This window comes from Microtus pennsylvanicus, chromosome 8, assembly GCF_037038515.1.
Source record: "Microtus pennsylvanicus isolate mMicPen1 chromosome 8, mMicPen1.hap1, whole genome shotgun sequence".
NCBI classification, from domain to species: Eukaryota; Metazoa; Chordata; class Mammalia; order Rodentia; family Cricetidae; genus Microtus; species Microtus pennsylvanicus.
The window spans coordinates 55,512,816-55,538,219 of NC_134586.1; the positions used below are offsets into that span (position 1 = coordinate 55,512,816).

Genomic DNA, 25,404 nt, shown 5'->3' on the forward strand with positions numbered 1-25,404 from the left:
GGATTCCACAGCACATACCAGCTTTCTTAAAGCCAGCCTGTAGGTGGCCTCCTCTTTCTCGGGGCTATAAGTAGGAGTAGAAGTTTGAAATCAGGAATCATAAAGCCCCATGTTTTAAGGTTGGGCCACTGTGAAAAGGATTGAAACCCTTGACCTGGGTTCTTTCCAACTTGTTCTTTCTGGATGGGGTGGATGTGGCATTGCCTATGTGTGTGAACATCTTGTTTTGAGATAGGTTCTCCCTATGCAGCCTAGGCTAGCTTGAATGAAATTCACTCTATAGTTAGGTAGCACAGGCTGACCTTGAACTCATCTTGCTTCAGCCTTCCAAGTGGTGGGATTATAGGCATATATGTTAAGGGTTTGTTTTCAGCTTTGTTTTTCGTTCTGAGAACCAAAAAATATCGGAAGGTTAAGCTGACTGAGCCAAGTGTACCATATCCTTAGTTACTATGGGGCCTGCTTGGCTGGGGCAGCACCCTTTTCCAGGCCAGGCCAAGGGCTTGTGCTCTTCTGGCTTCTGACAGATGTGTTTCTGGGAGCCCTCAGACAGGAACAAAAAGTAGGCAGAACTGTGAACTGAAAAGTGAGAGTGATTCCTACTTGTCTACAAGTAAAAAGAATATGGATTCAGCTGAAGATGCACACTCGCACACCCTGACAGGTGTGTAGTACAGGGTCAGCTGAAGATGCACACTCACACCCTGACAAGTGTGTAGTACAGGGTCAGCTGAAGATGCACACTCACACCCTGACAGGTGTGTAGTACAGGGTCAGCTGAAGATGCACACTCACACCCTGACAGGTGTGTAGTACAGGGTCAGCTGAAGATGATGCACACTCACACCCTGACAGCTGTGTCTGGCTTCCCTAGTTCAAAGCTCACTGCCTTGGTCAAAGGAGTGCATTTTGAAAAAGGCCCCACTAGAGATGCTAGTAATATAGGACAATATTAAGAACAAGACATGCATACTGCCAAATAAATAGTAAGACTAAGGGTAACAGTGAATCATGGCTTAGCTATATCGTTGGGCTTCCTGCCTTAGCCTGTAGAAGTTGGACTCTCAACAAGGTCTGATCTAAGGCCTTCCACACTTCCAGCCCTCTGGGCTCCCTCACTTGTATCATGGGCAGACAGCCTGAAAGTCAAGAGGCACCTCCCTCCTCCCACCTCATGGTCAGGGAAGATAAGGGGTGCTGAAGCAGACTTCTGTGTCCTCAGCAGTTGTCTGTCTCTGAGGAGGCTGGGGATGCTCCCTCAGGCACAACTGTTAACTGTGTTGCATGTAAAACCAGGGGCTGAACATGACTTCAGAGACCCCACTCTAGCAGCAAAAAAGGCTTTTCTGTTCGTGTGACAGTTCCTCTCCTGTCCTGTCCATGAGGTAGTGAGTGTGGCCTCTTTCCTCTGACTCAGAGGAGCATACAGGCATGGAGGGGGATGGTTCTGCCTGTGGCTCTCACCTCTCCAATGATGTTGTCCTGTACAGCCTCTTTTCTGATCCATTCCTCCACAATTAAGGTTCCTTATCCTTCAGTGTGCAGATTCCCATATCTGTGCCTCACTGTGATGGGTTGAAATCAGTGCAGACTCTTTTTTGAAATGTTTAGGACCTCGTGGATTTGCAGATTCAGTTGTGAGGCTTTGCTCGTGTCCTGGGGAACCACAAGGTATCCCCTAACCTCTTCTCTGAGGTGTTTGTAGACCATACTTGGGGCATAGGCATCATCATACTTCATATAGAAGTTAAGTCTCTGCTCAGAGAGGAGGGGACTGTGCTCAGGTGCCTACTGTTTCTCCTGCTCCTTTAGGTCATCGCCCTGTCCGTGGGGAACCGGCCCAGCCTCTCTAACCCCTTCCCTGCTGTGGAACCCACTGTGGTGAAGTCTGTCTGTGCCCCACCTTCCAGGCTCACCCTCATGCCCGTCTATGCCCTCCCGCAGCTGGACCTGTCCTGTCCACTGCTGCAGCAGAACAAGCAGGTGGTGAGTATGGCCCCTCCTGGGGAGGGAGGAAACATGGGCAAGAGGAATCTGACCCACTTCACCCATGGTCTTGAGTATTCTGATAGCTGGGGCTCCACATGCAGGTACCCGGATCTCAACAGCCAGAGCTGCGCAAGATGTTTCCATTTGTTCTTTGCATGGGGGAATCCAGAGCCTACAGAGCTGGGAGACTTCCTAAAGTCCAGCTGCATAGTTGGTCCCCGATGTACAGAGACTTAGCTTCTGATTTTCTAGTTTATAGGGGTGGGAAGGTAACAAGCACTTGTTATACTTGGAGTTTTGATCTTTTCCTAGGCCAGTAATAAGTAGCCCATTTCCCCTTAATGCTGTGCAGAGTAAACCAGTCAGAGCACACAGTTGGATTCACTACCACAGGGGGAAGCTGATGCTCTGTGGAGCCCTGGAGTCCATATATAGCTCATGGAGCACCCGTCCCGTGTTAGAGTGTAGTCTTTGTGTTGGGCCATGTGCCCACCTGTTGGCTGATGTCAGTTAAGTAGAGTGACACAATAGGCTGGCTCTGAAATGGTGAGCTAACTCATGATGGGCTCATTGGGGGTGTACCTTACCCTAAGTCCGGGAGCTTCTGCAATGGCCATATAGGATGCAACCCCTCCCTACCCAACTTTCTGAATCCAGATTCACTATCGCCCTCTGCTGGGCATATAAGGGGCTGTAGAATCCTTTTGTGAAGTGTTCTATGGTTTCAGTTGTTCAGGTGGGGTGTTCTCTGTGTACAGAGTGTGTGTTCAGAGTGGGATTGGGAGCTGTGAGGAGAGGGGGCATCTACAGAATTGTATTGTCATGGGTCAGGACATTCCAAAGTAAAGTGTTGAGAGGGAAAGAAAGTGCATAGGCTTTTAAACAGCAGCTGTGCGGGGGAGGGGGAGCATAAAACCTACTGGTCGGCCTCCCCAGAAGCTGGGGTTGTCCAGTCCTCAGCTCTGGAACATCATAGTCCAGGGCCCTGAGTGCATCCTGCTCAGGGATTAGGGATAAATTAGCTTCAACCCTCTTTGGAGGAGGGAAGTTCTGGTTTCCTCATCCCTCCAGCACATACTTGTCTAGCAGGTTCTCCTGGCACCAGACTCTGGAATAAGAGAGTGTTGAGGAGGGTGAGGAGCCACTGGGAGACAGGCGGGCCACTGCAGAAATGCCACAGAGAGTATAGCTGGGAGGAGCCTGTGATACGAGGGAGGCAAGAGGTGGTTGCAGGGAGAACAGGATAAGGAGATACCAACCTAGTAGAGCCAAGGGAAAGACCCCAGGGAGGTAAGACAGCAAGAGCAGTGATTCTGAGGTTGGGTCATGGTCTCCAGTATCCCACCTATCCACGTGGTGGCCAGGATAGTTCTGTGTGCTTGTAACCATTACCTTTTAGCCTCATTCCCCCCAACACCATGGCCATCTTTGAGGTGGGCAGAGTTGAAAATGCAGAACCACCTTAATCCATCTCCAAACATAGTAGTTACTCCTGTGGCTCTGTGTTTCCTCCCCAAAGCCATCTCAGAGCAGATACTGCTCACCTCTGGGTGCCCAGGCCTCCTGCACACCTGAATGAACCTAATGATGCTGAGGGTGTCCACGGCCCATCCAGCTGTGGGGCAGGTGCTATGAGAGCTGGGTCCCTGGCGGGTGAAGGACAATTTTGCCTGTGATCCACACCCTTCTGTTCAAAGCTTGGTTAAGGGAGCTGCATAGCTGTAATGCCTTGGGCTTGCGGACCAGCCTTCATTTTTCCTGCTGGAGTCAAGCAAGGCTGTTTCCCTTGCTGCTCTGGTGTGGATCTGTGGTTCTGCCTTCTGGCCTTTGCTTACACTGGAGCTAAGAATGAACACACCACAAACCTGCACTTATCCCCTCCACTTGCTTTACCTGGGCCGGAAATGGTGGTTTCGAGTAAGATGTGCAGCTTCTATATGCTCTCCACTGACTCTCTCATCAAGGTGGAGGGTGTTGCAGGCTCAGAATCTGCAGGTGGCTCAGCTCCAGTGTCTACTGCAGAGAACTCGTCTTTTTCTGGCCTCTGAGTGGGGTGCTCAGGAGAAGACTTCTCTGTCTTGACTTGGAGACCAGTCGAGAAGAAATCCTGAACTCGTTTCCTGCTTCAAGCCTTTTTAGCTTTTGGTCACTGTATTATTGCACATTTATGGGGTACAGTGTGATTAATTCCATGCATTCTTGTAATGTGAGCTGTCAAATCAGGATGGGGAGTTCTTCCTCTCAAACATTGATGGTCCCATTGTATTGGGAAGCTTCAGATTGTTCTCTTGTTATTCTTTATGTAAAATATTATTCTGGCATTTAGTTGCCTCTTTGCATTGCAGAACCCCAGAGCTCACTGCTCTCTGTATTCAGTGCCTGCTTCCCATCCTCCTCCTGCCCCTCTCCTCTTCCGAGTCTCCAGTGACTCCCGCCTGCTCTACTCTGTTTCTGTATCATTTTAGCTGTCACACATATGTGAGAGCCCACATCACCCTCCTCCCTCTTTCTCTCTCTCTACCTGGTTTGTCGTCAAGTTTTACCTGTAGTCACATCTGGTATGTGTGGTTATCTTTGGTAGAGGGAACAACATTGTGCTAAGTTTGGATCTTCAGGAAACATCTGCCTGCTTCTGGGTCCCCTGCCAGAGGTAAAGAGCCAGAATCAATGCAGAAGTTCTACCATGATCCCAGCACGAGGGAACACTGGGTTCCCTCTTGCTGTGGGAGCCATCCCTTGATTGTGATAGAGGCCAACAATGGGGTTGTGTGACTGGATGCGGAGTCCAGAGAGTAGCCATTATAAATTATTCTGTGTTTGTTTTCTGTTGAGCCCAGTGAGAAAGTCAAGTCCCTTCAATGGCCTGTGGGGCCCTGTGTCCCTGGTCCCTGACTGCTTTTACCTCAGTCTATGCCTTTTATGGTTGAAGGCCTTGTCATTCCTTGTACCTTCTGTCAGTGTTTGGGGCTTAGGTAGGCTGAGTCCTAGGACTTGCAGCTTTCCCATCCCTGGCCCCATGCCTCCCTCATTTCTCTATCTAGAGTCTCCTTGGTCTTTGACTTCACTTAAAAGTGCACCTGCCTCAGCACACCTGATCCCTCTCCCACTTCTCCCACTCCCAAGTACCCGCAGTGACCTATCCCTATAGAATTTGCTTGCTTACTTTAGTCTCTGCCTATCACCAGAACAGAGCTTGGTTCCTGCCCAGAGCTCAGCAAACACCTTGGGCAAGTGAGCAAACCAAGGAGCGCACTGTCCCTGCGTACCTATAGGAGGCACCTGCAGACTGAGGGACACTGAGGCAGCAAAGGCATGGGGAGTGGGTGCTACCTGGAGAGCAAGGGCCTTCAGATTGACAGTCTGTGCTGCTGAACTGCAGGAGGGCAAAACCAAATCAGATCTAGATAGTTTCTCCCCGTCTTTAAGCACTGATGAAGAGCTGAGCATGATGTTCCTAGTCTGTCTGCAGCTAGACTGGGTGAGCTGACTCTGGACTGAAAGAGCTTGACTTAGAATGGACTGTGTGCTGTTGGTGTCAGCAAGAAGTAATGGACCTTGGACACAGAACTGCCATGTGATCCATCAGTCCTAGTGCTCCTGAGCCATGAGCCGGCCATTCAGGCATGGCCCCTGCGATTTATGGTCTCATTAGGGGACCTTGAAGAAGATATATCCCCAAGGTGCATCTGGGTGCAGTATCAATTTAATTTTATAGCTCTCCAAATCCAGAGGCCACCTAGGACGTGTTTGCAGAGTAAATTATTGGCAAGGTGAGACACAAGAGTGGAGTCAACCATCAGGAATAACAGACTGCAGGCAGACTTGGTTCTCCAGGCAGGTCAGCCAGGGTTCCTCTCACCAAGCATGGGTGCTACTTGTGTTCCAGGGACTAATTAGTCCAAGATTGGGTTGAGCTGGTACCTAAGGAGAAACCCATGTCATAGGAAGTCCTTGGAGAATCCGACCTGCTGTGTTCTACCCTAAACCTGGGAGACTGAGCAAGCTCAGTCTCAGAGCCATAGCCTTCCAGTTTGTGAAGTGGGAAAGTTGGAGTCAGCCTGCAGGCATGCTTGCATAGAGCTGATGCCTTCTGCAGAAAAGCACTGACTTTCTACCAGAGGTTGAATCTGGGAGAAGGGATGAGGTGTCTGGGGGCAGGCCTCTGTGGTTCCTCTCCATATTCACAGTTTGTGTCCTGCCCAGTCACTAAAACCTTTGGTGTGCACAAGTGATGACCTGAGTTGCTGGCATGAGGGAGCACTTTTAAAGTGCAGAATGTTTGGTCAGGCGTTGTCTAGAACCAGGAGAGCTATAAGAAGTTGGAGAGGGATCCTGGAGGTTGAGGCAGGAAGCTTGGTGGCAACTTCAGTCAGGATGGACTTCCCTGTGTCACAGTAACAACCCCCGCCCCCATCGCTCCACACCTTAAATACATAGTGCAAGTTTAGCTCTTGTTCATGTGCTGCTTGAGTCCCGGCTTGTGCATCACTAGGAGCCACTGTGCAGAGAAGGAGACTGTGCTTAGGTCTTAGAGGTTCCTCCAGAATTATAACAAATCACTGTTGTATCTCACTCACCAGACTCAGTGATACAGTTGCCCTTAGGTGAGAGAGGACAGTTCTTCCTTCTGGACTATGCCTGAATGGATTAGGTCACTGGTAAATAGTAAACTATGCCAAAGGCCACCCCATAATGTGAATAACCACACAGGAGGCATATTTGAAAGAAAGTCCCAGGACTGGAGATATGGCTCAATGGTTAAGAGTACTTGCTCATTTTATACTTGCTAGGTTCAGTTCCCAAGCACCCACATGGTTCACAACCATCTGTAACTCCAGTTCCAAGGAATCTGATGCTTTCCTCTGACCTCTGTAGGCATGAGGAGTACATGTGTACAAGCAAAAATAAACTCATACACATAAAATAAATAAATCTAAAAAACTTCTTTTTTAAAAGAAAGTCCCAAAAGATTGGTTTGCTTCCTATCTTGATGGGAGAAGCTAAAGATGGAGGCCTTTGTACCTTCCTGGGCAGGAAGAGCTGGAGCAAGAGTTGATCAGGCTTGGGAAGATACTCCTGCCTCTTCTTGGCTACCTCCTTGCTGTACACTCTCTGTGCCATTATCCCCCATGGAGAAGCAGGAGGCATTTGGACAAGGTTTTTGGGCACCTTAGTGGTGTCATTCCTTAGCATTGGTTTGCAGTTCACCCCCACCCCTTCATCAGGGCCGTCTGAGCCCGTAAGGGAAACAGCTGGCTTTATGTCATACTTGTGGCAGAGTCTGTGTGGCCGCAACATCTGATCTGTTTCTTTCAGGTTCCAGTATCCAGTCACCGAAATCCCCTGTTAGATCTGGGTGCCTATGACCAGCAAGGCCGGCGGTTTGATAACTTCAGCTCTCTTAGCATCCAGTGGGAGTCTTCCCGGCCATTGCTGGCGAGCACCGAGCCTGACCAGCCTATGCAGCTGGTATCCCAGGATGATGGAAAAGGCCAAAAGAAGCTACATGGTGAGCCAGGTCTTGAGCCAGAGGGCAGTGGAATCCTGGACACACAGGAAGGTCCTGCAGTGCTCATGCCTAGGACCTTGGGTATCTGGGGCTTCCCTTCATTTAGAGCTAAAGCATGGAATATTGAGAGAGCTCATGTCTCACCCCCTTATTTTCAGAGAGAGTCTCGCTATAGCTTTGCCTGGCCTAACTATTAAGACCAGGCTGGCCTCAAACTATCAGAGACCCACCTGCCTTTGCCTCTTGAATGCTGGGATTAAAGACAAGTGCCATCATACCTGGCTGCTGTGGGTTTTTATTTATTTGACTGTTTGTTTGTTTGGTTTTGTTTGTTTTGAGACAGGGTCTTCCTCTGCAGTCAAACTGGCCTCAAACGTGAGGTCTTCCTGTCTCTTGAGTGCTAGGATTGTAAGCCTGCACCAGTACGGCCAGCTTTACTGTGTTCCTTTAATCCCGTATAGGTATAAGAGATAGGACCCAGAGCAGAAAGGGCTCCTGTCCCAAGTTCCTTGGCCATGCTGTGACAGTGACAAACTTCCTCAGCAGCCCAGTGCTGAGCCTGTCCTCTCAACGTACCTCAGCAACTCTGTTCTGGGCTCTTAACCCTTACAGGACTAAAAGCCTCAGTAAACTCAGTTACCTGCTTTTAAACTTGAAACCCAAGGGAACCAAGGGGTGGTGGCCAGCATTTGTTTTCCCTCTGCGCCCTCAGGTTTGCAAGCAGTTTCGGTTCATGAGGCATCAGGAACCACAGCCATCTCTGCCACAGTGACTGACTACCAGCAGTCCCACTTGAGTGCAGCCAGAGTGAAACAGCCGGTACGTCCCAGAGGACATGAGTGGGTAGGACCATGAGCAACACCAGGATGTCTCCTGTTTCTGTGTAGATTCTGTCTGGTGTCGGAGGCCCTGACCTCCCTTGCTAGGGATCAATACCTGCTTGATTCTTCTCTTCCCAGCATCTCTTGCAGGCTTCAGGCAGATAAGCTGCTTCAGGGCATGTGTGTAGTAGGGAGGGGTACATTTGAGGAAATGGAAGGATCCCCAAGAATGGTCCTGTTCGGATGATATCCACCCTCTCGAGCCACCCTGCAAGCTGCTGCTGAAATGGTGTGGAGGCAGTAGATACCCGAGGGCAGGGGATGTGGGGGCTGGCACCCTAAAGAGCACAGATTCTGAGACAAGGAAGCATCCTCTTAGAGAAAGCTGTCTCCATTTGGAAGGAGGTGGCCTGCTGGAGGTAGATGCTCACCTATCCCTGTCCCAGATGTCTTCACCTGGTCCATTCACCTGTTAGCTTTTGAGTGCCTCACTGGTTCCCACACTGGAGCCTCACACCCCACAGACGTACTTTTAAGACCTTCACATACACTTCTGACCTCTTCGGGGCTCTCTCTACCTCCCAGGCCTCCCCTAGGTACTAACACTGCTTGAAGCTTCTGTTGCTGGAACGAGGCCACTACCTGGGGCATCTAGCCCCGCTCTTCTTGGAGGTAGCTGGTGAGGCCCCTGTCTTCTGGATCTGACAGTGTTGCCTTTCTTTTTCAGCATGACCCTATAGTACCTGTGTCAGCCTCCATCGAGCTTATTCTCGTAGAGGATGTGAGGGTCAGTCCGGAGGAAGTAACCATCTATAACCATCCTGGCGTCCAGGTATGGCCCTTTGCCCCCGTCGTCCTTTCGAACAAGGCACCCTGCACTCTGTGCTACCCAGCCTGATCTCTTCCCATCCCCACATCTCCCTCCAGGTAGAACTGCACATCACAGAAGGCTCTGGATACTTCTTCCTCAACACAAGCACCCCAGACATCATCAAGGTGGCTTACCAGGACACTCGGGGCGTGGCTCTGGTAAGCTTGAGCATCAGGATCCCAGCTGTCTAGTCAGGTTGACAGATTATTCCAGAAAGCCGGCACTTAATAACACCCACCATGCAGGGCCTTGAGATTTGAAGTTGCTCGAAGCCCCTGTCATTCCCATGCCACCTCTGCACTTTCTCTATCTTCAATTACTCGCACTGTTAATTACCTAATTCTTTCCTTTCAGTCAATCTTCCGATTCATCTTTTAATTATTCCTTTATTACATAAACGGCTTCATGGTAACCCTAAGAAACTTTCTTTTCAAGCTCCACTCCTAACTCTCTCCTAGCTCTCCATAGTGCCCACTTCGCCCTCTCCCCCTCTTACAGACAAGGGCCTGGTTGGACCTTTGGCATGGAGGAACGGAGCACGCTGCTTTCCTCATGTCCCGAATTGCTTCTCTTCTGTGGTGTAGCCTGTGATTATCTTACTTGCACTTTTATCCCTTGTTTTAGTATACAGGATCTGAGTTCTTTAAACTCCTTTTTCTTTTCAATGATTTAGTTTTCTTTTATGTGTATGAGCATTTGCATTCATGCATGTATGTGTACAAGTACATGCAGTGCCCTCGGAGGGCATAAGAGGATGCTAGATCACCTGAAACTGAAGTTATAGCTGGTTATGAAAGACCATGGGGGTACTGGGAATCAAACTCCAACCTTTTGGAAGGTTCTTAGCCACTGAGCCATCTCTCCAGCCCCCAACCTTTGGTTTCTTAATAGAGCCAGAGAGTGAAAACAAAGAACTGTCCTGAATGTCTCACGTGTGTCTGATAGGGGACTTGTGCAGTCATTAAATGGAAAGTTCCTCCTGGAAGGAAGTCAAGAATGACACCCACCCTCACAGTGTCAGCACTTGTCAGCTAGAGCATTGCCACCAGGCAGCTCTGAGCCCAAACTCTGCTTCCTCTGGTGAAAGTGTGCCTGCCTCATTCCCAAAGAGTCAAGGCTCCCCTGGACTCCATGGAGACCTGAGCTGCCATGGTGCTGCAATGGAGGGGGTGTGGCTTCAACTCAGGAAGTCTGGTTGGCTGACTGTGTTTCCCCAGGCTCTTGTGGCTTTGCCTTGTTTCTCCACCTGAGCCCTTGCGGACCAGTCACAGCATGGGGGCGCCAGTGTTCCAGGGAGGGCCATGACCCAGGCAATAACCTATGCCTAGCCCGTTTTCAGAAACACTGACACATTACCCATTACTACGCAGGGGTTGGTGACGTCTGTGCGTTTAGCTCCCCACATTTCTGTTTCTCCTCATTTTTGCCTCCACCATGCTATCTTAGCTTAGAAATCACAAAGTCAATGGCCCTGAGCTGGACAGGTATAAAGTGGGAAGAACCAACTGAGTGTGAGGAATGTGCCTGTAAGTGTTGGACTCAAGGGTTAACTGTGGTGCTGGATGTCAGGAGATAGTGGGGCAAAGGTAACCAAAGGGCATAGGGGCCTCACAGGGTGGGGGAGGGGTGGCAGTGTGTCCTCTATTGATTCCCCTACATCTCATCAACTCCATGTACTGTGTAGAGGTTCTTAGTAGGTTCACAGATGTGAGCAGCCGTCACCACCATCATGCTAAGAGTGCACGCCTGGAAAGGAAACCTTCTAGCTACCTGTCTCCTTTGAGTTCTTTCAAACTCGTGCCCTGTCCCAGCTTTCGGTAACTATTTCCTAACCCTATAGATTTTTCCATTCTGCAGAGTTCAAGTGAATGGAATCAAACAGCATGTGGCCCTTGCCTAGCATGTGTTTCCGTATTGTAGAATGTTCTAGAAGCTCGTTCCTTTTTATGACTGGGTATGGCTATGCCACCTTTTGTTTGTTCATTCATCCATTAGTTGATATTTGGGGGCATCTGTCCTTTCCCCCCTCCTTCAAAACCAGGACTTCATATAGCCCAGATTGTCCTGGAGCTCAATCTGAAGCTAAGGGTGTATTTTAGCAATGGATAATTGACCTTCAGATGTTCTTACCTCACCACTTCTGGGATTGCAGGTATGCACCACCACACCTGTTTCTGTGTGGTGCTGGGAATCCAACCCAGTGCTTCCTGTGTGCCAGGTGAACACTCCACTACCTGAGCTACATTCCCAGCCATACTGTCTGTCTTTACTGTTGAGAATAATACTGCTGTGAACATTTGTACACAGGAGAATTTTTGATAGTTTTTTTACTTGTGCCAGTATCTGCATGTATGTCATGTACAACATGTACATGCATGGAGGGCCAGAAGAAGGTGTCAAATCCCTTGGAACTTGAGTTATAGGTGGTTATGAACTGCCATGTGGGTTCTGGGATCTGAAACCAGCTCTTCTGAGTAGCCAGTGCTCTTACCTGCTGAACCATCTCTCCAGTCCTGTGTGTGTTTTTGTGTGGATACATATTTCATCTCTGTTTACATGCCCAGGAATGGGAACTCTGCATGTTTTGAGCAACCACTGACTGTTTCCCATGTCCCATCCCACCAGCACTGGATGAGCATACCAGTTCCTCCCATTCCTTGTCAACATTTGTAATTATCAGACCTTGATATTCCAGCCACTCCAGTAGGTGCGCGTGACCTCTCCTTGTGAGGCAGATTTGTATTCCCTGATGAGTAAAGCCATTCAGCATCTTTGTGTTTCATTCTTGTATCTTCTTGGACAGATGTCTGTTTAGATTCTTTGCTTGTTACTCTTTATTAAGTTGTAGAATATCATATTATATTCTAGATATAAGTTATTCATGAGATGTGATATGCACATATTTTTCATTCAAACTTGCCTTTTTACTTTCTTGTTAGCATGCTTCCAAGCTTATGTTTTTAATTTTGGTTAAAATAAAAAAATAAATAAAATTTTTAATTTTTTATTAAGTAGAGTATCTCTTTAAGCTTTAAAGTTACATTTATATATATGTTTATTTTGTTGAGTGTGGGAGGAACATGAATGCCACAGCATGCTTGTGAAGGACAGAGAGCAGCTTGCAGGAACTGGTTCTCTTTTCCACCATGTAGGCTCTGGGGATTGAACTCAGGTTATGAGCCTTGGCAGTGAGCCGTCTTCCTGCTCTTCTGTGTTCCTGCATTTCATGGTTCCCTGAGAGTCTATGGCGAATGGGGCCCTGTTGTCGTCTGTGTTTTGTCTACGCTGAGTTAAGGGTGGTCCTGTGCTGGGAACCCAGGACCTTCCTGGTGTGTGTGGCTTCCCAGCTGTCCCAGAAGCCATTGTTCTCCTTTTTCTGCATTGGATGATTTTGGCATCGATGTCACAAGCCATCAGAGACATGAGCTTAGTTCTGAGGTCCAATCTCTGCTTCAGCTCTGTATTGACCTGCTTGTCTTTCCATGTGTCAACTACAAGTGTAGATTATCATTGCTTCATAGCAAGTTTGAACATCTATAAGTGTGAGTCTTCTGGCTCTTTCAAGTCTACTTTGACTTATTTTGGGTCCCTTACAATTCCATCCATATACGTACTAGAGTAAACATGTCAACATATTTGTGAAGCCAGCTAAAGTTATGCCAGGACTTTGGATGGCCCCTTAACCATATGGACAGCCTCTGCCCATGAGTGTGAGGTGTAAGTATTCTTATTCATGGTGATAATTCTAAATGGAATTGTTTTCTTAAATTTTATTTTTTTAGCATTTTCTTTTTTTTGCATGTTGGTCTCATATTGTGTAACCTTGCTAAATTCTTGGGGGTTTTTAGCGAATCCCCTAGGTTTTTTTTTGTGTGTGTGTGTGTGTGTGTGTGTGTGTGTGTGTGTGTAATCATGTCATGTGTGAATATAGGTAGTTTGATTCCTTCCCTTCAAATTTGGAAGTTTGATTTCCTTTTCTTGCCTTTTTGTCCTGGCTACAGTCTCTAGTAGTGTTAATAGAAGTGATAAAAACATCCACCATTGTCTTACTCTAGATTTGGGGAGAAAGTTTGCATCCTTCCACCACTAAGCATGATGTGGGTATTTTATAGATGCTCCAGGTGGGGTAGTGTACCAGGGGCTTCTAGGCTAGACTGAAAGTATTTGTAAGTGTGTATGTGAGGAAAAGGACAACTAACATTCCTCACCCCCACCCTCATCCTACCTTGCCTCTGCTAGCTTAGATGCAGCTTGGGCCTCTGGTAGGAAACAGACTCAGTTCCTCCAAGGTTTCGTCTGATTCCCAGAGCTCCCAGCAGGCAACGAATGGACATCTTCCTGAGGCTGCTTGCCCTACCCCTGCTCAGGACTTCTCCCTCCACCTGTGCAGGGTGCTAGACAATGGCACTGTTCCCTTGACCATATAGTAAGCTTCTGCTTCCACCATGCAGGTCATCTTTGAGAAGACCATATGCAAGACTGACTTACTTATAATACTGGTGAGATTAGTGGTCAGCAAACACTCTGTCCACCTGCAGGGAAACATCAAATGCAGCTAATTTAGGGAATGTGGAAATCGGTCAGAGTAGCTATGAGAGGGACACATGTACATGCTGCTGGAAGAGTCCAAGGCACCTAGGATATTCCTTTCCCCAAGCTCTGATGTGACTGTCTGCATTGCAAGAGGCACTGACTCTGTTCATGGATTAGGGATCGTTTATTTTTCTCTTCCTCCTTTACTATCCTCTTATGCTTTAGTCTGTGTTTTCTAATCTGTTTTAATTTCCTTTTTAAATTTTTTTTTAAAATTTTAGTGTATGAGTATTTTGCCTGCATGTATGTGTATACCGCATGTATGCAGTGCCTGTGGAAGCCAGAGGAGGACATCAAATCTCCTGGAGCTAGAGTTACAGATGGTTTTACTCCCACCACTTGAGTAGTGGGAATAGAACCCCCATCCTCTGGAAGAGCAGCCAGGGCTCTTAACCACTGAGCCATCTCGCTAGTCTTTATATTTTTTATTTTTAAGACCCTGGGGTCTCCCTCATTTCCTGGCTGATCTTGAGCTCCTCAGCTCAGGTGTTCCTCCTACCTCCCTTCTGAGTAGCTGGAACTGTAGGTGTGATGCTCATACTTTCCCAAGCATTTCCATTGTTCCCTTATAAAAGAGGGACTAATTGCACAGGCTTGTGTGTGAGTGTGTCTTGTCAGAGCTTGACACTAGGAGGAAAAGCTTCAGCAGAAATTCATCCGCACATCTGGAAACATACCTTATCTAGAGATTAAAAATAACTTCCCGCTATCAAGAAAGGGGGAATTTGAAATCAGGAGAGGTATGTCTGTTGCCACGGCAACCAACTACAGTTCATCTTAGTCAGGTTGCCTTTCCTAAGTAAGCCGAGGGTGAACCTATGGCCAGAAGAAAGACTTTTCATCCAGGAGTGAGTGCTCTTCAGAGGCAATGTTGAGCTTGGCTCTGTATATAGGTAGTGAGTACACCATATCTGGAGGTATTCAAACAGAGCCTTCCTTTGAAAGACTCAAGGATTCCAGCACTACAGCTTCCCGTAGAAGACATCTGAGCTCCTTTAGTTACTGCCATTTTTGGGTTACCACTATGTGGGTATCAGTGCCCCCATCTTCACAGAGTCACAGTGGGCTGCAGCCATTCTGTCCCATGGCAAGTCTGGCACCCTGGGGAGCAGCACCTTGGAGGCAAACCTTGAGTGTGGTTTCTGTCTCAGCAGCTTCCTTGGAATACTGACCTTGGGTCTCCGCTTTCTCCTCCAACTGCTTCAAGGGGAATTCGGGTCCTATTTCCTTCTCCCTCTTCCGAACCTGCAGTATCTTTCAGAGTGTTGATGGGCTGTGACGGGTGCTCCCAGCTTCCTTCAGAGGGCTGTATCTGAAGGACACGTTTGCACATTTCTTTGGCATTTTGCAGCTGCTAATTAGCAGCATTCTCATTTCTCTTCTTCACAGACGAGAAAGCGCACAGCCGTGCTCACGGAGCTCCTAGACAATGCCTCGTTCTTCCTTATTGATAGGAGTTGAGGCTTCACAATGGTTCCTGTATGTGTGTAGTTGGCTTCTCAGTGTCTTTGGAAGAGAAGTGAGTGCGTGATGCACACAGCAGGCTGTGGTGGAAGTTTTCATGCCCACACAATGAACCCCGGGCTGAGCAAGGCTGATTAGTTTTGCTAACACAGCTCCCAGAACCCTCTGCAAGGGGCCTTTATTTTATTTTTGGCTGGATTGAACAGAAGAGTGTTTACCTGATTTAAACTCAGGATTTCTTCCTTCTCAAACCATTCCTCATATTTCCTGAGTCCCCTGAGCTTAGCCTGTCACTGAGAGCTTGATGTGCCCTGAGCACTTGACACTTCTTTCTGCTGTGTTCATTCGACCAAGCTCTAGCAGAGTATGGTGGTAACGAGGAAGAAGGCTTGCAGGCTCTGCTCTGGTGAGCCATACTAGTGCCTTTACCACTCAGTACTGCAGTGTGTGGCCAGCCATGATGCCCTGGGATGTAGCAGAAGCACACCAGGGATGAGTTGGTAGGAGGCAACGGTTGTAGGACTTGAACTCAGGTGTGTGCTGCTTCTGTGAGGCTGGTTGTGGATGGTGTAGTGCCAAGCCCCTACTCTAGCTCTTGGGGAACTGGCAGAGCTGACCACTGCATGAAGTTTTATCCAGGCTGAGATTTGGATACCTGTGGTTCTCATGTGAACTCTGGTCATCTCTGTAGAATGCTAGGTGAGAGACTGAAGACATAGGTCTCTCTCAGTCCTCTTGCATGGTAACTTGGCTTACTTCCTGGCATTGATGAGCACATCAGAAGAAAGCGAAGCTAATGGTCCCAGTGATGGTCAGAAATATTATTATTAGGATATTTATGCATCTGAAAATGTCACATGCCACAAGTCTGAAGTGTGAGCGGGGGCCCAGGAAGGCGGGGCTGGTGAGCTAAGGGCCATAGAGTTTCTTAATGAGGAGTAATGCATTCATCATCTCCAAACTGATGACAGGACTTTGCCTTGGGCTCAGTACTTGATGACACTCTCAGGTGGCACTGTCAACACTTAGAAATGAGAACTCATTGCAGACACCCCCACTGCTTTTTCTCAGTGTTCTTGAATGTCCATCAAGAAGCATGTGGTGGCAGACTCTTGAGAAGTATGAGCCACCTGCACTGTCCAGTGAGGAGTTGTCGGGGTCTCCATGTGGCTACTAGCTAGTGGTCAGCTCTCTACTTCCCTCCACTGTAGTCCACACTGTTTCTTTGTCTCCTAAAAGTCACACACTGGACTCCTCAGCGCTTTGTTACTGGATAAAGCAAGCTGAAGTGAGTCCAGGAGTGGAGCAGGCCAGTCCTCGCTGCTTCCCGACATGCAACCTGGTGCTGTCCTCCCCTTCTGTCATCTGGAAGGTGGCTGAATGTCCGTCTTCTGGGAAGCCAAGTGGAAGAGGAATTGATTTCCTCACTGCCATTTTATGCTTTTATTTAAAATGTGCAAAGTGATTTTTTTTTTTGAAGGACGGAGGGAAAAACAGAAAAAGCCCACCCACGCTTGCTTGCCCATTGGGTCTGTCAGCAGCGGGTGCACTGTGTAATTTCCTCAGGTTATAAAGGACATGCCAGCTCCTGACAGCAGCAGCTCCTGCTTGCGCGTCAGACTGGAGGCTCGGGTCATGTTCTCAGAAGTGCTCATTCCTCCGTGCAATTTTGCATGAGCTTTCTTTAGGGGAGATGTAATAACCATCCGCAGCAAAGCCTGATGACCGGTGGCTTCCCCACACATAGTTAATGCCAGACTGGCTAGCGGCAGCAGCTCAGATCCCACAGCCATCATTCTGGAATGTAAGTGTGATTCCCACCCTGGGATCTTTGTTAATCTACTTTAAGCCATCATATTAAATAAGCCAGGCACACCTCATCTGCTTGGATGTGCCCTGGAGCTCAGTTACACCTGCATCTAGCAGCTTGGCCCAGCTTTCCAATTTTATCTACCCCAGCTACCTGAGGGCTTAGGCCTTTCTTAGCTCAGACTCTCCCTACTGACCCTCTCCACTCCTCTCCTCCTGTTCTGGATACTGAAGGCCCTGTTTCCCTGCAAAGGAGGCAATGCCCCTGAATGGAGAACTGAGCCACCTGGTTAGATCTCTAGCTCCCCTTCAGGCTATTTCCACCCTGCCCTTGAGGCATGGTTTGCTCTTTTGTACCTTAAAGCTGCTGGATCAGAATCCATAGGTTCTGAGTTCTCTGCCAGAGTTCTTCAGAACTTCCCATTCTTAACCAAGCCAGTTCTGCTCTGCAAAGCTATGCAAGCTTAAGCACCTGGTTTTAGTGCTTTATCAGACTCCCTCAACACTGCGGGCCTGGGTCTGATCAAGGTTTGGAGGTTGGGTGCAGGCCACTAGTGCCAGATACCAGGCTCTGTGAAGACTTTGGGAAGGTGGAGGTCAGCATGAAGGAGAAAGGCAAGCTAAAAAATTCCAAACAGTGATGAGGGGAAGTCAGCCCAGTGGAGGGAAGAGCATGCCTATCTGGTGAGAGAAGTGAGGCTTGAAATTGGAGCCAGCAGCTGAGGACTGGGGGAAGAGGCAGAAAGTTGGTTATTTCCCATTGACGGAGAACCTATTTCCATCTCCAACCCCACCCCACAGAACCTTGGTATTGGAACTAGGTTTATAAATACTGAACTGCTTGCAGAATGCATTTATACCCCCAAGCCCCACTGTGATAGAATCTAACTGGCAAAGTCAATCACTCGCCCTGCCCCTGCCTGCCCAGCCTTAGAAGTCACTCAGCACATGCCTAAAGGACATGTGGCAAGTCCATGTTTGATTGGCAGATGTCCCCTGCGAGGAGCTACTGTAGCTGAGCTGTGAATGCTCAGGGAACTCTCTAGGGCTGCGTGGTTAAGGAAGGATAAAGGGGTGCTGTGGGAGCCAGAAGAGTGGGAAATTCAAGCTTGTGTTTATTTATTCACCTTAACCTCTTAGTTGGTCATGACTTCAAGCACAGCTGAGTGGCAGAGATGGGTAGGCCCGCAGGAACCCAGGAATGGATGACTGGGTGGTTTGTCCTCAGCTCTATTGTTTTGTGGGTTCAGACAAGAACTCTATTGGAATTGCTGTCTGTCCTCAGTTTTATCAGCTCCTAACTTGCAGCTTCATGTGAGATTCCTAGGGATGTGGTGCTATTATTAGAGCCACCTGGCCAAGCCATCTTGGGTTTGACTCTTCTGCCTCCAGGTGTATGTTCTCATCCATCACACTTGCCTCAACTTTTACCTCCCTTTTTATAAAATGCATAAAATTGAAATGAATGTGGCTTTAGATCCCTCTGGCACTATAACTCCCCATCTTCAGTCCATGCCCTTGCTGCTGGGGTGAAAGAGGATTTTCTGTGTCCACCTCTAGCAGGGTAGTTCCTGAGTGCTAGCATCTCAGAAGGCAAGATACTGCTAGTGACCCCGTGAGCAGAATGGGACCTATGGCCTTATGACTCTGTCCTCCTCTTCTTTGCAGGTGCACCCTCTGCTCCCAGGCTCATCAACTGTCATGGTCCATGACTTATGCCTGGCCTTCCCGGCCCCGGCAAGAGCTGTCATTCATGTCTCTGACATCCAGGAGCTCTACGTCCGAGTGGTGGACAAGGTTAGTAGACACTTCTCCACACAGCCGCCTCTCTGCTGATGTACGTAAAGCAGGGACAGTGTGTCCTGGGAAGTGTTTCCTTATGTCCTTTGCTTTTCCTCCTGGATCCTGCCCACTTCTGTCCCCTCCAGAATGGCCGAACTTATGTTGCCATCTCTGACTTCTGTGCTTCTCGTGGACAATGCAGGCTGATGTCTCTGCTATATTTCTTTATCGCAGTTGTCATCGCTAAACCTTGGCAGTAAATCCTGCCTGCTGGATTGACTGAATTAGCCTTGACTTGGGAATGCATGTCCTCTGGCTCACATAGGATATTCACCATCCTGGCACATACCCTGCTGAGCATAGAGTTTCGCCCCAGAATGTGGGATGAGGATTCTTGGGAATTTCAGGGACAATTGATTAAAACTCAGTACTGCCAAGTGTCCTGTGATGTGAGTAAACAAAAGACCTAGGTTTTCCTTTTGTGTGAATGGGAAACTGATTCAGGGCTGAGGTGGCTGAAGCTAGGCTTCCAGGGCTTGCTGCCCAGTCCCTGCTACCTGTGCTGGTGAAAAGGTTAGTCATTGAAAGAGGGATGGTCAGGCATCTTAGATTTCATAGCTTAAAGCTAAGATTCTATTACCCAGACTCAAATTCTCTCCTGAGTATTTTCTTATGGAGACAGGTTGGCTGTATATCTCAAGCTAACCTTCAACTCACTATCCTCCTGCCTCAACCTCCTGAGTGCCACCACAGCCAGCTTCCCTCCAGCTTGCTCACTAGATTCCTCTTCAGTGGGCTCTCCAGGCCTCCTTTCCTAAAGTGCCTGCTGATATGCTGCAGAGATTGAGCTGTTCAGACACCAAGCTCCTCTGTGCCTATGTTCTAAGCTGTGTCCTGTCTCTCTAATCTGATTGGTAGCCCACTAGTAGAACGTGGAGTTCATGCCTCATGCTATGGCCAAGTCTCCCTATTCACCGTATACTATAAACTTATCATTTTTCACTCATTGATTGGCCAAACCCAGACATCATTCTGGGTGGCTTATCGCTAGTTCCCAAGTTCTGAACTGGAGGTTGGTGGTGCTGTCCCTGCAAGCCTCAGGTGCTACATGTTGGGGGAATGATCACTGAGAGACCACTCCTGAACCTGTCTGTGCCTTAGGTGGAGATCGGGAAGGCAGTCAAAGCCTATGTCCGCGTGTTGGACTTCTACAAGAAGCCTTTCTTGGCCAAGTACTTCACTTTCATGGACCTGAAGCTGCGAGCCGCCTCCCAGATAATCACACTGGTGTGAGTCTTCATAGGAGTTGGGAAGGGCATCCTGGAGATGGGACTGATTCCCTTTGTAGCTTCTCAAGCAGCTCTTCCTTGGAGGAGGAATCTAATGCTTCTTTCTGTCTCAGGTCTCTCGACGAAGCTCTAGACAACTACACGGCCACATTCCTTGTGCATGGCGTGGCCATTGGCCAGACCAGCCTGTCTGCAAGCGTGATGGACAAATCTGGGCAGAGAGTCAGCTCCACCCCACAACAAATTGAGGTAGTTCTGCTCCTTGCTCTGCATGGCTCCATCCTAGTTGGACGTGTCTTTATAGTGACAGGCTAGGACTTCAGCTATAAGAAGAAACCCTGTTAAAGTCGGTGTCTTACCATGTCCTCTGAGTAGAAGCATAGTTACCAGCCCCAGGTATATGAGTGACAAAAATTAGATGCAGAACCAAAGGGGACTTGAGATATTAACTTCCTTCTGTGGCACAGAATTCAGGCAGTTCAGAGAAATGCTATGCTTTGTCCCATGGCAAAAGATAGGCAGAGATTCTTTCCAGAAAGCAATGGCCGGGTGGAAGCCATAGGCTGATTTTAGCTTGTATAGAACTAACTCCTCCAGTCAGTTCTGAGACTTAGCCCAGGCCCAGGAGGGCCATGAGCACCTGCCAGAGAATTCCTGGGTAGGTTGTTCAGGATCAGTTGAGCTCTGAAGCCCCTAAACCCTCTCAGTGTAGTATAGGCTATTCTGCATCTAGTTTTTCGTAGGTATCCCACTGTAGGCAGGGATCAGGGCAGCCAGGGTCAGGCCACCTTGCCCAAGAATCCCCAGATACCCATTAGCAACAGCAATAGCACCATCTTCTGCAGGTCTCGGCCACACGGGTGGCAGGCTTCATTGATCTGCCGTCAGAAGCAGGCGGAGGCGGTTTGTGCCTCCAGATGGAAGTGTGCCTTCCTCCTACTGGTGGTGAGGAATTTGTTTCTGCCTATAAATAGCACAGCCTAACCAAGACTAATTCTTAGCCCAGAGCAGGCTCCACGCTCTCCTTGGAGCACTTCTTACATGGTTGACAAGCAGGAACTTGTGGGGGCTGTGGGGCAAGGTTGCTGTAGAGACGGGCTGTCCACATCGCCTTTGACTGCTCCTGAGCCTTTTCTTCCGCAGAAAAATGCTGCAGCTGTTGAAGTAGACCCCTGTTCCAGGACAGTTTGCTTTCAGTAGTGCTAGAGGAAGCTCTCTAAAGACGAGTCAGGATTCTGGAGACCCCAGTCACAACTTCAGCAGACACCCTCAATTACTGTAGGACTTGTCAGGCCTCAAATCACAGAGACCTACCTCGGGCTTCATAGGTCTCAGGTAGATTAGACCAGAGGATTCCTGATGGGTCCACAGAATGATATCAGGAAGTACTAATGCTGCTAGTGGGGCCGCATGTTGAAACCTGCACTGAGAGGTCAAATGTCATTTCTGTGATCATAGGGATCCCCAGCACTGCCAGTTACCCTCACCTAAGGAATGTCCATACCCCATGTGCAGTGCACATCGTGTGTAGCCAGTGTCGGCTTGCAGGTACCAGTCCCTTCTCTCTTCTCCCACCACATCCAGGTCTTCCCTCCATTCAGGCTGATACCCAGGAAGGTGACACTGATCATTGGAGCCATGATGCAGGTAGGAACCACTGCAGGTCAACACAGGCCTTTGCTGTTGGCATCCTTGTGCTCATGGGATGATGAGGGCTCTCCAGCGTGGCTGGTCCTGACAAGAGTCACTGTTTCTCACTTCTTAGATCACCTCCGAGGGTGGCCCCCAGCCTCAGTCCAACATCCTCTTCTCCATCAACAATGACAGTGTGGCAGCAGTGAGCAGTGCTGGGCTGGTGCGTGGGCTCATGGTTGGCAATGGCTCTGTTCTGGGGGTCGTGCAGGCGGTGGATGCTGAGACTGGCAAGGTCGTCATCGTCTCTCAGGTATCACATATGCCACTGGCGGTTGGTTCTTGGGAGTGGTGGTTTTGCCCCTGGATTTATGCCAGGTTTGATCTCTGCTCCTTGAGGATACCCAGACCTGAAATGGACTCTTCTCCAGACTGAGCCTACTCGGTTCTTCCCACTGTTCTCTGGGATAAGATCTCAGTATCCCCAGCCCTTACAGGCTCTGTGGTATATAATGAGGGTGCTTGTGCTGGGGAACACTGGTATATATTTGGATTCCTCGGTATATGTTTTGCTGTGTTTCCCCTTTGCAGATGAATTGTGTGGCAACCCTGCTAGTAGCCCACCCATGGCTGTTGTGGTGATTCTGAGCCTTGACCCAGGACTGCCTGAGGTCAGAGCTCTGGGACCTTTTGTGCACTGTCTGTAGTGGGTCCTGATCATGTGGTGATGGGATGGTAGGGGTCAGTCCTGATGAGGTTCTCTGTGTGTAACCATGTGTGCCTAGATCCATGGACGGGTGGTGGGAGCATGGCGTATGGCAGCCAGTAATTTCAGACTAGATTTGTAGTTCAGTCATCTCCTCTTTAACCGTGGGCCCACTGGCTCTAGCCGCCTAGGCTCTTTGGTGGGCTTATTTTCCAGTTGCTTTTTTTGTCCAGCAGTGAAGCTGAAGTAGTCATCTCCCTCTGGAAGTGTTCCCTGACCCACACCAGTGGGGTTGCTGACAACAGGTGAAAGTCAATTTTCAAAGACTGACAGCTTCCCTTTCTGGAAGGCAGTGGAGGATCATTTCTACTCCCAAGAGGGCCTTACGATAAAACCAGAAGGGCATCTGGATCTCTCTCTCTCTCTCTCCAACACACACACACACACACACACACACACACACTCCTTTTCCACAGTGGCTCACACAGGCATCTTGGAATGTTCCTGTGGTTGTGCTCACAGATCTTATGTGGTGTGCAGTGACAAGTAGTTTATTCAAGCCCCACTCTCCCCATCCCTCTAGGAGGTCCCTTGTGTGCAGCCTGTGCAACCCTCTACACTGGGAGCATCTAAGCACATGCCTGGGGGCCTGATGAGTGGCCACCCCCCTTGGGCCTGATAGTCCTGGCTCCCTGAGGCTGACTTTGATCTGACATTGAGTTCATTGATTCGCTCCTTTATCTAGCAGTTTCAGTATCTGCCTCCAAGAATCCAAGTTAAACCACAAAGTCTTTTTGAATGGCAGAGGCAGCTGTCCCAATTCTATGTATCGATTTTGTGGAGATAGCAAGGAGCATATAAAACTATCCCAGTGGTACCCAGGGTTCTCACAGGCATCCCAGAGAGTGAAATGAAAGACCCCAGGATGCTCCTCTCTGTTCCCTCAGTAGAAAGAACTGTGGCTTCAGAAATAGGCTCGTTTTTCTCCTCTCATCATCCGGAAGGCACAGCCCTGGCCATCCCCATGACTTTTTCTCTACTCTTGCCCTGGCCCTCCCAGCTGTCCGGTTCTCACCTTTCTGGGCCTCTCCTTCACCTGTGTCCCATCATGGTCCTTGGCAGGGTGAGGAGGTTTTGTTACAAGCTATTCTGAGAGGCTCAGCCTATAGCTTCCACATCCACACTGGGCATATGATTCTGTCAGATGCTGCTGGTTCCATCTGTCCAACCCTGAACACACCAGCATCCCGAGGCGAAGGGGTGGTCCAGAAACAGCTAGAACTAACAAATGAGAAAGATAAGGGGAAGTAAGGACTTTCTGAGCCCCTCTTATGAAAACAAGCACTTGCCTAAATAATAGGATACTAGGTGGATGTCTTAGTTACTTCTTCTATTGCCATAGCAAAACACCATGACCAAGGCATCTTTTAAAAGAAGTACTTAATTGGGGGCTTGCTTAGTTTTAGGGTGTGAGTTCATCTCCATCAGGGCAGGGGGTGTGGCAGAGTCAGGCAGGCAGGCATGGTGCTGGAACAGTGGCTGAGACTCACATCTTAGCCGCAACCATGAGACCAAGAGAGAAGAATGGGGATAGCATGGGCTTTTGAAATCTCAAAGCACACTCCCAGTGACATACCGCCTCCAAAAGACCATACCTCTTATCCCTTCCAAACAGTTCTACCAACTGGGGACCAAGCACTCAAATTAATGAGTCTCTTGAAGCCATTCTCATTCAAACCACCACAGCAGAGACGGACTCCACATGGGCAGTGTCTAAAGAACTGAAAAGCTTATTAGCCCAACTACCCCCCCGCCCCGTTAGTTAGCAGCATCTGAAGAAGCCAGTACAGTCATTGGTCAGATCAGTTGATTGATAGAGCTAAGGATAAAGGAAGATGTAAGGCCTGCTGCCATCAGACGTGACCTGGTTCCTCTACTCCTCCTTGTATCCTGGTGAGTTAGAGAGGCAGATAGGCTGAGTATGGGAGTGTCTGAGGCCTATCCTGAGAGGCGCGCACAGCCTAGAGAAGAGCAAATCATGGTCCTGGTTTCCGGCCCACTGTTTTGACCTGTAGCAGCTGGATCGGATTGAGTAGGCTGGTCCTTTGGAGTGATCCATCCCCAAAGCAAGACTTCCTCAGGCTAAGAGTATGCTGCTGGTGTTTCATAGCTGGACAGATGCCTCTTTCCCCTGTCCTGTGTAGCCTGAGCCCAACTCTCTTCTAGGACCATGTGGAGGTAGAAGTGCTGCAGCTCCAGGCAGTGAGGATTCGTGCCCCAATCACGCGAATGAGGACCGGAACCCAGGTGAGGTGGGAACCTGATGGGTCAGGAGGCCTTAGGCTCTGAGCCCAGGCTCTTAACAGGTCACTGCTGGTTCACCATGCCTTGTGAGGGCACCACCTTTACCCTTCATCTGTGGAGCATGTTTTCTGTGGAACTCAGATCACTTGTACCATGGGTGTCAACACTCATCTCCAAACTCCATGTTTGCGGCCTTCCTTACTGGCATCTTCTTGTTCCTAAGGCTGCTGCCTTTCAGCGGCACCTGGCCTGGCACAGAAGATCATGGGTCTGTGGTACTTGCTCTACAGTGTATGCTCCATACACTTGTTCCTTTAGGTGATCATAATAGTACTCGAGGTGGAGTTGCATTGCATCACAGATGAGCAGAAAGGTGGCATTCTGCCCAAGGTCACCCAGTTGGATGTGGTTCTTCTGTATCTGAAGACATGAAGTCTCCTACATATAATGGAGTAGCATTCTCTTCCATCTCCTCTGTGTGCTTTCAGTTGTGCCTGGGTGACTTATAGCATCTCATTTGCTGTAAGTGTTTCTGTGTGGCTGTCAGACCTTTTGCATAGGGAATAAAGATGAGGAAAAGCCCATGAGTGTCCCTGACAGGCCCAGTCTATTTTGCACTGTTTTGGTACATGACT

At 48.9% G+C, this 25,404-nt stretch overlaps 1 protein-coding gene across 1 annotated transcript in view; it reads left to right on the plus strand.

Annotated features, from left to right (window-relative positions):
- Nucleotides 1-25,404, plus strand: part of Nup210 (nucleoporin 210) — a 94,386-nt gene that overhangs the window by 46,614 nt on the left and 22,368 nt on the right. The window contains exons 16-26 of the mRNA XM_075983490.1: nucleotides 1,813-1,986; nucleotides 7,306-7,498; nucleotides 8,211-8,317; nucleotides 9,047-9,151; nucleotides 9,247-9,348; nucleotides 18,725-18,853; nucleotides 20,000-20,127; nucleotides 20,241-20,376; nucleotides 21,712-21,774; nucleotides 21,893-22,072; nucleotides 24,692-24,772. Of these exons, the coding sequence (XP_075839605.1) occupies nucleotides 1,813-1,986; nucleotides 7,306-7,498; nucleotides 8,211-8,317; nucleotides 9,047-9,151; nucleotides 9,247-9,348; nucleotides 18,725-18,853; nucleotides 20,000-20,127; nucleotides 20,241-20,376; nucleotides 21,712-21,774; nucleotides 21,893-22,072; nucleotides 24,692-24,772 (1,398 nt within the window). The remainder of the gene's footprint in view (nucleotides 1-1,812; nucleotides 1,987-7,305; nucleotides 7,499-8,210; nucleotides 8,318-9,046; nucleotides 9,152-9,246; nucleotides 9,349-18,724; nucleotides 18,854-19,999; nucleotides 20,128-20,240; nucleotides 20,377-21,711; nucleotides 21,775-21,892; nucleotides 22,073-24,691; nucleotides 24,773-25,404) is intronic.